The following is a 17,371-nucleotide window of genomic DNA, read 5'->3' as shown; positions in this document are numbered from 1 at the left end:
TTAGTTTTTTTTTAACAAACGATATTATCTACACTAAATTTAGAGAGTTGGCTTAGGCTTACAATGTGCTAGCAATAATGTGGTTCAAATTTGTCTTTGGCGAAAATCAAATCTAATCTAACTTACAAGTAAAGAGAAATACCACTGTAGTATGTAACAATTAGGTAGTAAGTAAATTTGTATATAATATATCCCTCTAGATTTTCTGCAAAATCAACTCTTCTTCCCTTTTAATACACACAAAAACATTCCCGCCATTCTCGGCTTGGTTTTGAACATTTCCATAACACGAAATGAAACTCCATCTCCTTTTCTCTCTCAATCATTCAATCCAAACACTGCGAATTAATTCACAGATCCAAACGAACTGAGTCGCTGAATCACACATAGCGAGTCAGTCAGACTGATCACAGTCCTCGTATTCAGAAGAAGAGAGGGAAATCATGAGAGAGAAAATGGAGGAGTACTTGCGGAGGAACTTCGACGTCGAACCTAAACGCCCGTCCGAGGAGGCCCTGAAGCGGTGGAGGTCCGCCGTCTCCGTCATCAAGAACCCTACCCGAAGGTTCCGCATGGTCGCTGATCTCGCCAAGCGCGCTGAGGACAAGCGGAAGCGCAAGAGCCTCCAGGTTCCTTTCAACCTCTCGATCGTCATTGTTCTTATAATTTCTTCAATTAAGTATTGCGATTCTCGCCATTGTGTTTGTCACATTCAAACGAATGAACGATAGCTCGTTACTATAAATTTCATGTCACGTTCTGTTTTGGCTTTGAAATTTTTTGGAGAAATCAGAGGAATAGATGAGATGCATGTGTTATTTTTCTATTTTTTGTGTTTGTTTTCTCGTTAGGAGCCTAAGATTTCCTTGGAAACCAAACAGGCCTTTGCCAATTCTTAGATAATTATACTGTGAGGGAGCAGTGACATAATCAACCATTATTCATGATTGATCAAGTTTCATGATTTGTAAAATATTGAGGTGGATGATTACTCCACAAATTACATGTGGCTTCAATGCTTTGTAACTACGAGTGTTTTAGCAGTTAAATATCTTGATTTGTCAAATATCAAGTTTGAACTTGAAACGCAGTAAGTTGCATTAAGCAGTGGAATAAGTAGTGTCGCTACAGTTTGATGCATTTAATTTAGCAGTTATGTTTTATCTTCATAAACTTAATTACTTCTAAATGTCTTCGCTTCAGGGTGTTGAATCTCTTTATTACTGTGCATTAAACTTAATTATTGAATTGTAGCTATGGTTTTTCAAGCTCACGGGGTTTATTAATCTCAGCTTAATGAAACAATTAAACCATTAAGGAAATATATTTTTTCGTTCTCTATGAAAGTTATCGCCTCGCGTATATAAACATGATGGATGATCTTTGTGGGGTTTCGAGATATAGAGTCATTTGTATAGACTCTCAGGGCTAAGTTCTTTATGTGCTTTTGTTTTGTTCTGTTTAGCCCCGTTGTTTCACCCCAAAAAAGTATATGGAAGTGGTACATATAGAAGAGGATTTGATGTAGTAGAATATACCAATGACAAGTAAATAGTTCAATGGAGGTCTAAGGCCTAGGGAGAAATCGGGAGGACGAGACTCAAATTCCCACCATGTGTATTGAGGTAAAAACTTACCACTGATGCTATGGAGCTGCAAATTGTTTAGATGTCCAGAAAATGGCGTTTCCTGGTGTCGGTTTCGTTGCTTTTGTATTACCTCCATTTTAAAGCGTTGCGATTTCATAGTGTGATAAAAATGATGAAAAACAAAGGAATGAAGGTTTCCTGGTAAAGTCAGGATGTTGCATTTTGAAAAGGAAAATTTTTATATGCTTGTGTGAGGATGGCGTGCATTGTCACAGCACATCTGACCAGTATTTCAAGCGAACTAGGTTTCGATGCCAGGAAATTAAGCCTTGTTAATGTTAATTAAATATCTAATATATGATTATCTCTGCATCATGAGTGTTTTGTATCAGGTTTGATGGTATTAGACATCTGCTAAGCATGAAAAGCCTGTTTAATTAACTCTCAAATGCTGGTTTAAATATTTTCTTATTCTAACATTTTCGCTATGCTTCTGTTGATTCTTGTCAGGAGAAGATACGTGTTGCTATATACGTACAAAAAGCAGCCTTGCAATTCATTGACGGTATTATATTCTTCTTGTTATGGTAACATCTCCTTAATTTAAACTTGTGATTCCTTTCTCTTCATGTTAATTTTTTTTATTCAATTCAGCTGGTAATCGCGGGGATTATAATCTTCCCAAAGAAGTTAAAGATGCTGGTTTTGGCATTGATCCTGAGGAAATTGCATCCTTTGCTCGATCTCATGATACCAAAGGGTTGGAAGGACATGGAGGAGTATCAGGATTAGCAGGAGAGGTTTCTGTATCGCTGGAAGATGGTGTTGTTTCAAGCAAGATACCTATTAGGCAGGATATATATGGCTTCAACCAATATGCAGAGAAACCTTCTAAAGGTTTTGGGATGTATCTCTGGGAAGCCGTACAAGATTTAACTCTAATCATCCTCATGGTTGCTGCTGCGGTCTCTATAGGTGTTGGAATCGCAACTGAAGGAATGTCGAAAGGTATATATGATGGCTTGGGAATAATACTTAGCATATTGCTAGTAGTGTTAGTGACTGCAATCAGTGACTACAAGCAGTCATTGCAATTTAAAGAACTGGACAAAGAGAAGAAAAACATAATTGTTCAGGTGACTAGAGACGGATGCAGACAGAAGGTCTCTATCTACGATTTGGTGGTTGGAGACATTGTTCATCTTTCCATCGGCGATCAAGTTCCAGCTGATGGTATTTTCGTATCAGGCCACAGTTTACAAGTCGACGAATCAAGCTTGTCAGGTGAGAGTGAGCCAGCGGACATAAATCAAGAGAGTCCCTTTCTTCTTGCAGGAACCAAAGTGCAAGATGGTTCTGGGAAAATGTTGGTGACATCAGTTGGTATGAGGACCGAATGGGGATGACTAATGGTTGCTCTGAGTGAAGGGGGAAACAATGAGACACCACTACAGGTAAAACTTAATGGAGTTGCAACCATTATCGGAAAAATTGGTTTGGCTTTCGCGGTGCTAACATTTATAGTTCTGACTTCAAGGTTTTTAATAAACAAGGCGGTTCACCATCACATGACAGACTGGTCTTCCAAAGATGCATTAAAGCTTTTGAATTACTTCTCTACTGCCGTCATTATAATTGTTGTTGCAGTTCCGGAAGGGTTACCCCTGGCAGTGACACTAAGTCTCGCCTTTGCAATGAAAAAACTCATGTTCGATAAAGCACTTGTGAGGCATCTCTCTGCATGTGAGACAATGGGTTCTGCTACTTGTATTTGCACAGATAAAACAGGAACCTTGACTACAAATCATATGGTTGTGAAAAAGATATGGGTTTGTAATGAAACCGAGACTATAACGAGTAATGATAACAATGACGTGCTGAAGTCGGCTTCTGAAGGAGTACATGACCTCCTTTTACAGTCCATCTTTCTGAATACAAGCACGGAGGTAGTCAAGGGGGAAGATGGAAAGAATAGCATTATGGGGACTCCAACAGAGACGGCGGTAATTGAATTTGGAATGCTTCTGGGAGGTGATTTTAAATCTTACAGTGAAGATTATAAGATACTGACGGTTGAACCATTCAATTCAGTCAGAAAAAAGATGTCGGTGCTAGTGGCTCTGCCTGATGGAGGAAAGAAACGAGCATTCTGCAAAGGAGCATCAGAAATTATCTTAAAAATGTGTGATAATGTTGTTGCCACTCATGGTGAAGCTGTGCCTCTATCGGACGAGCAAAGAACAAATATCTCAGATGTCATAAATGGTTTTGCTTGTGAAGCTTTAAGAACTCTGTGCTTAGCTTTCAAGAATGTATATGACTCCTCTAGTGAAGACAGCATTCCTGACGATAAATATACGTTAATCGCTGTTGTTGGAATCAAGGATCCTGTGCGTCCGGGGGTGAGGGAAGCCGTGAAGACTTGTCTAGATGCTGGGATTACTGTAAGGATGGTCACTGGTGATAATATTAATACGGCTAAAGCCATAGCTAAAGAGTGTGGCATTTTGACAGAAGATGGTTTGGCTATAGAAGGGCCAGATTTCCAAAATAAGAGCTCGCAGGAGATGGCAGAAATAATTCCGAAACTGCAGGTTTTAGTTTTTCTATTGCTTTAATAACTTCTTAGTATAAATGCTCATTTGTGTTGACGGGAAGTAGTTTCTGGATCAATTTTCTGTAGGGAATTTAGTGAAAAATTCTTTGTACAGGTAATGGCTCGATCGTTGCCTTTGGACAAGCACACCTTGGTGAAACAGTTGAGGAATGAGCTTAGAGAAGTTGTGGCGGTAACTGGTGATGGAGCGAATGATGCTCCTGCACTGCACGAGGCAGACATCGGACTCGCTATGGGTATTGCAGGAACGGAGGTTTGTTACTTACAGACCTCGTCCTACACAATTTTTATTATATCACTGTTTTATTTCTTCTTAAATCTAATAGTCGGGTAAACATCTGCCGGTCTCCAGGTTGCGAAAGAAAGTGCTGATGTTATAATAATGGATGACAACTTCACAAGCATAGTGAATGTTGCACGATGGGGTCGGGCGGTTTATGTCAACATTCAAAAGTTTGTACAGTTCCAGCTAACAGTTAACATCGTCGCTCTGATGCTCAGTTTCATTTCAGCATGCGTCTCAGGTTTGTTCATCAGCGGAACTACTTCAAAACCTTTCGACATACATTTACCAAATGCATTGCAGGCACTAATGAATGTGCGAAATAACTTTCAGGAACCGCTCCTCTCACGGCTGTGCAGATGCTTTGGGTGAACTTGATCATGGACACTCTTGGTGCTTTGGCGCTGGCTACAGAGCCCCCAAACGAGGGGCTAATGAGAAGACCACCGGTCGGAAGGAACATCAAGTTCATCACCGGGATCATGTGGAGGAACATCATTGGCCAGAGTATCTACCAGATTGCTGTCCTTTTGGTTCTCAAATTTTGTGGAATTCGGCTTTTGAAGCTCACCGGTTCAGATGCAAATTCCGTTCTCAATACCGTTATCTTCAACTCTTTTGTGTTCTGCCAGGTACTATCTTCTGATACATTGTTTTCTCTTTGTTTATATCTGTCTAAACATTTTTTTTGGGTCAATTTTACACCCAGGAATGGCCAATTTAGCTCATGAAGTCATATTTACTTAAATTTCATTCAAATTTTCGTCTAAAAACGTCACATGCTGCTTATTAAATGATATTTGTTAATTTTCTTTTCTAGAAATGTGACATCTCTATAAAACACGGGTAACATGAAAACAGTGGGTAAATTGGTCATTTACAATAGTTTAAAGGCGGGAGAAACTGATCGAAATAAAAGTTCAAGGGGAAATCGACACAAGTTTTTGTTTAAACCTGATATTTTAGTTTCTTTGTTCAAAGGTGATCTAATTTTGCATGTCTTTCAGATATTCAACGAGATAAACAGCCGTGATATGGAGAAGATCAATGTGTTCAGTGGCATGTTCAGCAGTTATACCTTCATGATGGTGATGATCTCCACCGTTGTTTTCCAGATCATCATAGTTGAATTCTTGGGCAAGTTTGCACAAACCGTGCCACTGAACTGGAAGTTGTGGTTAACAAGCGTCTTGATCGGCGCTGTAAGTTTGCTCGTCGCTGTCGTCCTCAAGTTCATTCCTGTTTCAGTCAGGAAACAAGAAGCTTCCCAGGATCACGAGGATGTCTACGAACCTCTCCTCCGTGGCCCTGACCTTGCATGAAAGATCGAAACTGCTTGTTCGTGAAAGATTTTTGTGCAGAACTTTGGAGGAATCTCTTCGTTTTTTTCGTTGGATGTTTGCGCAACATTTTTTCGACACCATCTCTCGTCATTTTTTGTTGTACATTTCAGTGTTCATTGAGGTCAGCTAGAAATCAGTCTCCTTTTGGCCATTTCGGTGGTATTTATACGAACTAACATTCAATTTGCTTGGGTTCGGGTAGAGTTGATTGGCAGGGCTTTGGTGGTTGTAAACTGAGTTGAATGCGTGAGCTTCGGTGGTATATGCTGTAGAGATGGCAGTGACTGTGCGTGCTGTGTCGAGTTGGGTCAATTGCAGATTTCCTAGGCAAACAAGATTGGGTTGCAATGAGATTTGTGAGCGAGATGAGCATGAGGCTAAATAATAAACGCTAGTTTTGACTATCAACGACCAAACCTTATTAAGGCGCTCGGTTTTGAGCCAAGTCCCCAATACCAGTATTTGAGATGTCCGTCCTCTTCGGTGGTGTGTCCGTGTTCCAAAAATCACTATTCAGTACATCATTCCCAATAGGTAGTCTCTCCATGTTCCCAGAATCAGCATCTGGGGCATCCTTCCTTATTGGCAGTCTCTCCTTTTTCCCAAATTCAGTATTTGGGACATTCTTCCTCTCTGTGTTCCCAGATTCAGTATTCGGGACATCATCCCCGACAAGATCTATCAAACGCTCTAAGTAGAAGGAGAAGAGAATTCAGGAGCAAGAGTTGTACCTTTTCCTCTGTTTGATGGTTTTATCTTGAGCTTCCGCATTTCATCCAACCACTTTGCCGCATTCTTCAACAGCTTCCGACAATGGTCAAAAGAGTTCAATGACAAGTGACTCACTTTAGATTTTGAGTTAAGTGTCCAAGAAAACACACGAGCTACAACGCGAATGCATTAAAGCTAACTTCACCTCATAAATGCAACAAAACCCATCAGAAGCAGAAAAACCCTACCTTTGGAAAACTTCGTCCAGACCTAGTTAACTGTTGTGACACAACTTAGGATAACTAGAACAAAAATACAATACATGGCTTCTCTAACATTCTTTACATTTTATACAACCAAAAATCCTCAGTAGTTGATGTGATTCTGAAAGACATTATCCAGACTCTCGTTACAAAAACACAGTATCTAAGACTCCGACTATGTCATCACCCATTTAGATATCGCCTACTTTGGTGAAGGGTCAGCCTGCTTTTTGACAAATAGCTTTCCTACATCTTCTGTAACAATGTTGCTCCTGGACCCAAAAAAGAAAATAATGATGTGAGATTGAAAAACTCTTAACATAGAACAGAGTTGGCATATTTAATGTTGCTCAACAGATACAATATGCCAAGTTCAGGGATTGCCACCATCCGGAAGAAAAAGGGACCATCAGTTAAGAATTCATTCCCAATGAGTCGATTTCTAAAACTTTACCAAACACAAAAAAATTGTATTTGTTCTATTCCTAAATTTTTTTCCCATAGTCTTAGGGGTGGTTTGGGAATGAGGTGCTTAAAAAAATAAACACCCATGAAAAAAAGCTATGAGGGTTTTAGGTGTTTGGTAAACTAAAAAAAAAGGGCTTATTTTGGAAGCTGTTGTAAGAATAAGCTGAAATCAAAGGAAAAGCTGAAGCAGCTATTTGCTGCTTTGGAAAGCTGGCTTTTTTTCAAAGCACACGGAGCTACAGTGCTCCTTTAATGAAAAGACCCACGCCGGACTTGTGGGCGAAGATCGAGTCGACGGCGAGGGAGGAGATCTCGACAGCGAGGGAGGGTTCGGAGGTGGTCATGTCGATGAGGATGCCTCTGTGGCGGAGTCCAGAGAGTGCGCCGGTGGTGGGGTCGAGGAGGACGGAGCGGACGTCGGATTTGGGTTGTGGGTATTCTGGGTTTGTGGGTTTTCTGTCGAAATGCTTCCTGTCCTTGCGAGGGTGCAGTTGAAGACGGTGAGGGCGCCGGCCTTGAGGGTTTTCTGGATTGTGGGTAGAAGAACTGGAAATTTTCTGATTCGAATGAAGCTCCCAGGCATTGGGCATCCTTTAAATTTGACCTTGCAAACCGCAATTTCGGGATCTCCAAACCCTAGAAATGGTTTCCTCCGACAGGGGAAAAACCAATCCGAGAGAGAGACTTTTGTGGGGTTTCAGGTTAAAAAAAAAAAAAACTCATTTTATATCATTTTTGGTTATTTCACACAGTCATAGCTATTTTACATAAAAGTTTACCAAACACTCTCAGACTGCTTTTTTTTTCAAGAGCACTTTTACAAAAAAGTTTACCAAACACTCTGCTTATTTATTTCACAGCCGCTTATTCTCACAGCACAGCCACTTATTCATACAACAGTGAGAAGGTGATGGGGTAAGGATGAGCTACAGACATTTATCCAGGGATTTCAAAGTTGAGCAAAAGGTTTTCATTTTAGAGGTTGAAGATAAGTCTTATGGCGAAAGGATTCGAATAACTGAGAGAACTAGAATCAGAGGGTTCCAGATTTCTTTCGATTTGGGTTGTGCGGCATGGCTCGTCGTTCAGGTAAAGGAGGCAATAGTTAAAAGCGGTCAGAATTTCTTCAGAAAATATAGAGGACATAACTACCAGTTTTGGGTCGAAAGATTTCATAACAAAAACGGGGATTTCCTTGCTATTTCCAAATCAGAAAAGGAAGGTTTTGTCAGAAATATCATCGTCCCTAAAGGTTTTAACTTTTTTGGATGGAGAAGTTTGGGGGAGTTACTGTCTGAAATCCTCAATGGGGGAATGAGAGCGGGGGCTACTCAGAGGAAAGGGAAGAGAGTCGGAAAAGAGTTTGTGAGCAGCTAGACGGGTGCAGGCCCTCAGGTTTCGTATAGGGACGCTGTCCTCGGAGGTAAGACGACGGCAATAGTGGCATCCATTCCAAACGCCATAGAGGATATACGGATAAAGAAAATCTGGAATAAGAGCGACATCTCCAAGGAATCCTATAGTTGGGGGAGCGTAGTTGTTTGCGAGAGACAGGTGGTACATCAACCTTGGAGAGAGGTGGAGGCTTCACTTCTAAAACTTCTGGGAATGGAAATTAGGCTCTCGCCCTTCCAATGCAATAAGGCGTTGTTCGTTTGTCAGAACGAAGAGGAAGCAACAAAAATTGCTAAACTTGGAACTCTAACCATGAATAAGCTACCAGACGTGGTGCTGTCTGGATGGTGGGACAGTATCAATTCAAATCACAGAAAGGCGGTTAGTTATGGCGGATGGGTTGCTCTGGAAGGATTACCACCACACCTTTGGACCATTAACTTTTTCCAGAAGATTGGAGAGGCCTGCGGAGGTCTGGTAGAAATCGACCGAAGAACAGCTAACTTTGGTTTTCTGCTTGAAGCAAAATTAAAACTGAAACCCAACGACACAGGCTTTATTCCTGAGTTCGTTGATGTGGCAGATGGAGATTCAGTTTTTAGGGTTAAAATTCGTCAGCTTTCGCCAGCAAAGAGACCTAATCTTTGGGCTGAAGAAGGTGGAGTAACTAAATCACCAACTGGATCTTTGAAGACGGATCTGAAGATGCAGAGGTTCACCGGAGCTATCCCTCCGGCGAAGGCAGATTTGCAACAATCAGTCCCCTCTCCGGGGACACGTGTCTGTTTCCGGATTGGCGAGTTTGAATGCCCTGTCACTGTCGGATCTGACAGAAAGCAAGGTCTGAACAGGCACGCGACAGAGGAAGCACGGTTTGAGGAGTCTGCAACTCCTGACTTTACTTATTCTATAAGCACGCATGGGACGCCACTTCAAGCAGAAAGTCTGACAGAATCAGCGAGCTTTACAGAAGAACCAGAACGTGCAGGTGCAACGGATTTTTTTAAGAATTCAAAAAGGAAAGATTATCTCATACAAATGTTCTTTTCGGAAAGAGGCAAAGGCTTGGAAGGATGTGGGAAAGTAGGTGGTGGTGGTAGTTCCACCGAAGAAGCACAAAGTTCTACAAGTGGGTATTATTTTAATAGATCAAAAAAGAAGGTTAGTCTCCAAAGTACAGAAAAAGCTATGGTGGTGAGTGGGCCCTTGTTTGACAAGGATTTTTTTCTAAGTGACTTTGTAAGGCTGGCGGGTCTTGACCCACGAAATAATTTTGCTGGGTCATGTCTAGGCCCATTTATTCTAAACTTTGATGGGCTGAGATATCATTTTCAGTTAGGAAGGGAACTATCAAACAAGATCTTTTTGCAACTACCCGTGTCGGCGGAACCAAAGACGTTGTTTTCGGTGAGCAACAAGCCAAAGCATACTACAGAGATTTTATCTTATCGACAACGGGCTATGGTAACTCATTTCGATGGTGATCCAAAAAGATCCCCCACTTGTTTCAAATTGAAATTCCTTGGGAGATTTGGTGAAACTGACAATCTTGGAAAAAGGCTGAAGCATGTTCTCCCACATGAATTCGGATCTTATCAGACTCCTTTCGAAAGGCCTAAAATGATGGAAATCCAATCTTCCAATCTCACCATCTTAGACTCTGTTTGTGAAGTAGAGGAAGAAAAGGAGAGTGACGTTGATGAAAATTCAGTTCGGCCACCGGGCGGGTCGACAGAGGAGGAACCATTTGTTCAAAGGACTACATGGACAGAGGCTCTTGGCTTGGATTCGTCTCATTTGTCAGATAGTGTTGAAGAAGAATACATGTCACAATCATCAGATTCAGATGAGGAGATTGGTGACTCTTCACAAGACGAGAAAGAACCATCTGATGTTTTTGATTGTTTCAACGGTGAGCTTCTCAACCTCTTCACAGATACAAATTTGGAATCAAAGGCGCCGTCGGAAGAGGCATCTAATCAAACGCACCATATGGGTGAATCTGAAGAGGTGGAGCAGTCTGATTTCAAGGATACTGGAAAAAACAAGAAAATGTTAAAGTACAGTAGAAGGAAAAGGTCGGCTTGCGTATCAGTCAACCGTGAGGCACAAGATCAAACTTCCAAATTTTTGTCAAAGATGAAAGTTTCCTTGTTTCCTCTGAAAAGGTCTTTATTCCATGAAACGAAGACTGGGAAAGTTAAAGTCAGCAAGAGTGAGGGTGGAAGCAAGGGAGTCAAGAAACTTCAAAGGGGAATTATCAGAATTAATGAAGATAATTAGCTGGAATGTTAAAGGATTGGGAAGTAGACAGAAGAGATTGACATTGAAACAGCAGTTCCGACGTTTACAGCCCGATATCATTATTTTACAAGAAACTAAGAAAGCATCAATTGATAGGAGGCTTGTGGCTAGCGTGTGGGGAAGCAGATTTAAAGAGTGGATTTTCGTCCCTGCTCAAGGAAGTTCTGGGGGCATAGCAGTAATTTGGAACACCAAACACATATCAGTTACTGAATCTCTGGTTGGAGCTTTCTCAGTCTCCATAAAAATTAAGGCTCTCAACGGGTTGGAATGGTGGTTATCAGGTGTCTATGGTCCTTGCAAAAATAGAGAGCGTAGGGAGTTCTGGGAAGAATTGGCTGGCCTTTACGGCCTGTGCGGTCCAAGATGGTGTGTAGGAGGAGATTTTAACGTGGTGAGATTCGTAAATGAGAAATCAAACGGGGGAAGGATGACTACAAGCATGAGGAATTTTAATGATTTCATTCGAGAAACTGAACTCAAGGATTTGGAAATGCCCAACGCTCAATTTACATGGTCAAATTTCAGAGAAGAACATGTGTGTCGGAGGCTAGACAGATTTCTATTCTCTGTAGGCTGTGAAGAGATCTTTCCAAAGGTAAGACAAATGGCTTTGGCAAGGGTCATTTTTGATCATTGCCCTATCCAGCTAGATTCCAACAAGGTGAAATGGGGGCCAAGTCCTTTTAGATTCGAAAACATGTGGCTACAACATCCAGATTTCAGGAACAAATTCAACCTTTGGTGGCAATCTGAGCAGGTGGAGGGATGGGAAGGTTACAAGTTTCTGATCAAGTTAAAAGCCATAAAAAAAAAGGTGCAAAGTTGGAGTAAGGAGAGTTTCGGGGAAGTCGAGAAAGACTTTAAAGAAGCTGAGGCCAGTTTAGAGGAGTTAGATAGGAAAGAGGGGATGGAAGGGCTAGATGCTGATGCTAGAAGAAAGAGGGAAGAACTACTTTTCCTTGTGGGAGATCTGGCTTACAAGGAAGAAGTGAAGTGGAGGCAGAGAAGTAAAGTGGAATGGGCAAAGGAAGGGGACGGCAATACTAAATTTTTCCATCGAATTGCAAGCGGGAGAAGGAAGAGAAACTATATAGAAAGGTTGGAAACAGATGTCGGAGGAGTGATAGAGGATGTGAAAGAGATAGAAGAACATATCGTCAATTTTTTCAAGTCCCTGTTTAGTAGCAGCGTAGAGACATGTTGGGGCCTGGAAGGTATCAATTGGGCCCCAATAAGCGAACTTGAGGCAGATTGGCTTGAGAGGCCTTTTGAGGAAGTCGAAGTTCAAAGAGCTGTTTTTGATTGTGGAAAGGATAAATCGCCAGGACCGGATGGCTATTCTTTGCAACTGTTTCAACATTGTTGGGATATCCTGAAGGCGGACATTATGAAGATTATGGAGGAGTTCTACGACACAGGGATAATAAATGCGGTGACAAATGAAACTTTTATTTGTCTAATTCCGAAGAAGTCAAATTCTTTGAAAGTGACGGACTACAGGCCTATAAGTCTAGTTACTGGTTTGTATAAAATTATGGCGAAAACCTTGGCCTCAAGATTAAAGGAGGTTTTGGGCAGCACAATTTCTCCAAATCAAGGAGCTTTTGTTAAGGATCGACAAATCTTGGATGCCGTCCTTATTGCAAATGAAGTGGTAGAGGAGGTCAGGCAGAAGAAAGAGGAGGGATTAGTGCTCAAAATAGATTTTGAAAAAGCGTATGATCATGTCGAGTGGAGATTTTTGGACGAAGTCTTAAAAAGGAAAAGCTTTGGCAATAGATGGAGGAAATGGATGCAAGGATGCTTAAGTTCCGCAAATTTCTCCGTTTTGATCAACGGGAGGCCTAGGGGAAAATTTCAAGCTTCAAGAGGTTTGAGACAAGGTGACCCACTGTCACCTTTTCTTTTTACCTTAGTAGTAGATGTCTTGAGTAGGTTAATGGAGAAAGCTCAAGAAAATCATCTCATCAAAGGTTTATGCATTGGGCAAGAACAGGTGGAGATTTCCCATCTTCAATTTGCAGATGATACCATTTTTTTCTTGGCGGAAGACGAGGGAGTATGGAACAATCTATTAAAGGTGCTCAACTTATTCTATACTGTGTCAGGGTTGAAAATCAACAAAACTAAGTGTTATTTGGCTGGAATAAACTCAGATTGTGAGAAATTAAATAGGTTGGCAGATTCTTGGGGTTGTGAGGTGGGCAGCTGGCCTATAAAGTATTTGGGACTCCCTCTCGGGGGTAGGCCAAGAGCACTTCAATTTTGGGATCCAGTGGTAGAAAAGATGGAAAAAAGACTTCAAAGCTGGAAGAAAGCCTTCTTATCCAGAGGAGGTAGATTAACTCTGATTCAATCTGTTTTGGGAAGCATGCCGATCTACTACATGTCTTTGTTCAAAATTCCTTGTGGGGTGATTGGACGCCTAGAAAAACTAATGAAAGGTTTTTGGTGGGAAGGTGTGGAGGAAGGAAAGAAAAACCACCTGGTAAAATGGGAGTTAGTTATTAAAAGTAAAGAGGAAGGAGGTTTAGGAGTGGGGAATTTGAGGAATCGGAACGAAGCATTACTTGCTAAGTGGTTGTGGAGATTCCCAACGGAACCTCATTCTCTCTGGCACAAGGTGATAAGAAGCAAGTATGGGCTACAGAATAACGGATGGAACGCTTTTCCTCCAATGAGGGGTTCAAGCCGTAGCCCATGGAAAGATATTTCGAGTGGTTCCCAATTGTTTTTTCACTGCTGTAAGTTTGAGGTGGGCAACGGGAAGAGGGTGAGGTTTTGGGAGGATGGGTGGTTAGAAGGAGGACCACTGAAAGAGCAATTTCCTAGATTATTCTTGTTATCGAGGATGCACAATCAGAACATTTCAAGTTTTGTGGATTTTTCTACCAATTCTTTGAGTTGGAATTTGGATTTTAGGAGAAATTTGAATGAGGTGGAGATAGAAGAGGCGGCTAGATTAACACAGAAAGTGGAAGAGGTTCGATTGTCACAATCAAGAACGGATAACAGAAGGTGGAAACTGGAAGCATCAGGATTATTCACATGCAAATCCTATCGGTTCTTCTTGAGTAACAATGGGATTATGCAATATTTTCCACCTTATTCACAGATTTGGAAATCAAAAGTTCCTCTGAAGGTCAAAATCCTTGTCTGGCTGGTGGCCAAAGGGAAGCTCAACACTTATGACCAAATTCAAAGGAGAAACCTTTTTATCTGCTTATCTCCACATTGGTGCAGTTTGTGCAAAGCTCAGGAGGAGAGTGTAAATCACATTTTTCTCCATTGTTCTTACACGATCCAACTGTGGTGGAAATTGTTTCAAGAGGTTAGAGCTAGTTGGGTCATTCCAAAGGGTTGCTTCGAGCTTCTAAGCACCAAGTTTCAGGCCCTAGGAAATGGAAGGAAAGCTAAAGCTTTGTGGGGTTGTCTGGTCTCAGCAGTTTTTTGGAACATTTGGCTGGAGCGTAACAAAAGAATTTTTGAGGATTATTCGGGTGTGGGGGTAGAAGTACTTTGGGGAAGAGTAAAATATTGGGCAGCCCTATGGGCTTCAGTCTCAAATGATTTTAATAATTACTCTCTTTCTCAATTACTGTGGGATTTGTTAGCAGCAGTAAAGTGAGTTAGGTCTAGCTATTGTTGCTGTAGCCAAATCCTTTTGAGAGTTTTTTCTTGTTTCTTGTAATGGTGGATTTCTTATCCACTTTAGTGTTTTTCTGGTTTCTTTTATAAAATGTTTGTTTCTTCTCAAAAAAAAAAAAATTCTCACAACAACTTTTTTTCAAAGAAAAGCAATACCAAACCAACCCTTAGTTTTAGATAGATTCATGCAGTGACCTAGAGTACAGTAGAAGACAGACTTGACAAAAGTTTTCGGATGAGTATCCTATCCCATGAAGTCCAATCATAGAATCAAATATGATGCAGTAGTAAACAACCCAAATCCACCGTTTCATGTAAAAGCAAAGACGAAAGGATGAACCATTATAAGTATTCGGGAACCCTATGAATATAGAGTAGCGCAACAGAATTCTTATCAAGGACCAACTTAAAAAGAGTCCACTCCATTAAGTCATCACGACGGTTAAACAGGCCAATATCACACACTCCATGAGAGTAACTTTTCCCCCACTTAGGAGAGTCCATCCCAATAAAATTGATAAACATTTTGTATCTGCAACATGCTGTACAGAATATGGTTCTCTCTCATGTGTAAATTCTACAACGAATTGCGAATAATAGGGGATGGTTTTAAGGGATAATTTCTTTTGATTAAACTTTCACTTTTAACTCCTATTCAACTCATAATTTAATTGGACAGGTAGTTTTTAATCCTTTTAGTGTGAAGGCCAAAGTTAGAAAATCCACCCACTGTAATGGTATAATTTTCACTACAACTCATCGCATACACAAATCTACTAATCTTTATATCGCTAAACAGTTAAACAAAACCAGTATCTAAAGGAAAAATTTTAAATGCCAAATAAGCTGTGGGAAATGGAAAAACATACATAATGAAACTGACCTTCCACGAAGCTGAGGCGGAACCAGCAGACCACCAACTGTATCTGGAACATTCTTGGAATGAGGCAAGTTACCTCTAGGAACTTTATTGCGAGGAACAGAGGAAGCAAATGCATTCTCCCTCTTGCGTGATGAACTCTCCGCCATTGCAGCTGCAACACGAGAAGAGTGGTCGCCGCCACTCAACATATTGGATGAGGAAACAGGAGAATTCAAGAGCATCGAAGCATCAGGAAGTTGCTGGACTGAAGGAGCTGATGAAGGGGCAGAACTTTCCGGCTGCTGGTATGATGAAACAACCAATCTATTACACAGAAAACAAACAAAACCAAATTAAAATACAACCGAAGTAAGGGTAAGCTTATACAGGACACTGTAACTACTTTTCCAGCTGTGAAAAATTTAGGACTGCTAAGAAAAACCCTCTTTTAGTACAACATTATGCAACACTATCATGTGAAATAATATGAAACCCTAGAAATATTTAAAATAATAAAATAAAACAACACAGAAAAAAAAATGGAATTTTCTTTAATACTATGCCCTTCTCTAAGTTTTAATTTCCGTCAGACCTGAGCTTAGCCAAGTTGGCCCCTTCTGCACTCAAGCTCGAATTCCGAGCTTAAAGGTATTTAGTGTAGAATATCGCTTGTATCAAAAACAAGTTTATAACTTTCCTAAAAATGGGAAATAACCCTCATTTTGATTAAGCTAATAACAATATGCTTCATCCTAAAAGTCCTTGAATTTTCCCTTCTTATTTACAACCCACATATGCAAAAATTAACAGCATCCCAACACGTAGTTTTCTACAAATTAAACAAAACAAAAATAATAGAAATTACTCAGAATATCATAAATTAAAAATCCATAACAAAAACAGTGATAAATTCGAAAGAAGTATAAGATTTCAAATGTATCGATGAAATTGAATAAACTGAGGGGGGCGTGAATTACTGAGTGTGAGGACGCGGATCGTCTCTGGGTAATTGTTGCTGTGGCTCATTTTCCTTGTTTTCCCTAACCTCCTCCTCCGATACGTCGTCGTCTGAAGATGGGTAGTCCACCAACGACATCTTTCGGCTTTTCTACTTCACTCTTCACTTTTGGCCGCTGCCGTCTCCGCTGTTTCTTCTGTCTGCGCAAGCCAAGGAATGAAAAGTAAAACGCTCCTCCTTTGTAACTCTTTTTTTTTTTTTTCAATTATTTCTTGGCATACATTTTTATATTTTGGGACGGACTCGAACAATATTCTTTCATTTTCTTTTAGACCATTTTCAACCTTTAGATTAAAAGCTAAATTTTTTAATTAAAAAAATTTAGCTTTTAACTCAGAAACAGTTTTTCTACTTCAATTATTTTGACCTAAAATTTTAGACCGGGATTATTAAAGAATGAACTTAAGATAATTTTTTTTCTTAAATTAACTTTAAAAAAAAATATGTAGACTATAGTAAATAAATTTTATGAACATTTTAAGCTTAAAATATTTAAATTCTGATAAATATTTAAATTCCGGTAATAATTTTATAGATGTTTGAATAAATACATAGGTACTTATAGAGTTTTTTGGTGAATTTTAAATATTTTTTTTAATTATTTTAACCGTTGGATTTAAATTTGGATCGTTAGATCTTTTTTTTTTACTCTTAGATTTGATTATATTCGATCTCAGCTGTTAGATTCAATGTATTTTAAAATAACATTTTTAAAAAAAATAAAATTTGAATATGGACCGTTGGATCAACCAACTGTCCCTAAATTCATGTTGTTGGATGCGGAAAAGAATCGTTGGGCTCGGGGATGTGGCTGGCAGCGGCCCTGACAGTGGGCCCCTCGCTGTCGAGCCTTAAAGGTGCGCGGGC

At 40.3% G+C, this 17,371-nt stretch overlaps 1 protein-coding gene and 1 pseudogene across 2 annotated transcripts; one reads left to right on the top strand and one right to left on the bottom strand.

Moving 5' to 3' along the window:
* Positions 1-229: 229 nt before the first annotated feature.
* Positions 230-6,017, top strand: LOC126600094 (calcium-transporting ATPase 4, plasma membrane-type-like; annotated as a pseudogene).
* Positions 6,018-6,658: 641 nt separating this feature from the next.
* Positions 6,659-16,704, bottom strand: LOC126600099 (uncharacterized). Of its 2 annotated transcripts, none has more exons than XM_050266649.1 (3): positions 16,464-16,704; positions 15,494-15,810; positions 6,659-7,078 (listed from the first exon to the last, which is right to left on the bottom strand). In XM_050266649.1, coding segments are annotated over exons 1-3 (438 nt in total). In that variant the 5' UTR covers positions 16,583-16,704; the 3' UTR covers positions 6,659-7,076. The 2 variants fall into 2 exon arrangements, with proteins under 2 accessions (XP_050122606.1, XP_050122598.1); XM_050266641.1 differs by having other exon boundaries at positions 15,508-15,810; positions 16,464-16,703.
* Positions 16,705-17,371: the final 667 nt, after the last annotated feature.

This window comes from Malus sylvestris, chromosome 2 (assembly GCF_916048215.2).
Source record: "Malus sylvestris chromosome 2, drMalSylv7.2, whole genome shotgun sequence".
Taxonomy (NCBI): Eukaryota; Viridiplantae; Streptophyta; class Magnoliopsida; order Rosales; family Rosaceae; genus Malus; species Malus sylvestris.
The sequence above is the reverse complement of the archived record's forward strand: the minus strand, read 5'-3'. Positions and strand labels throughout refer to the sequence as shown.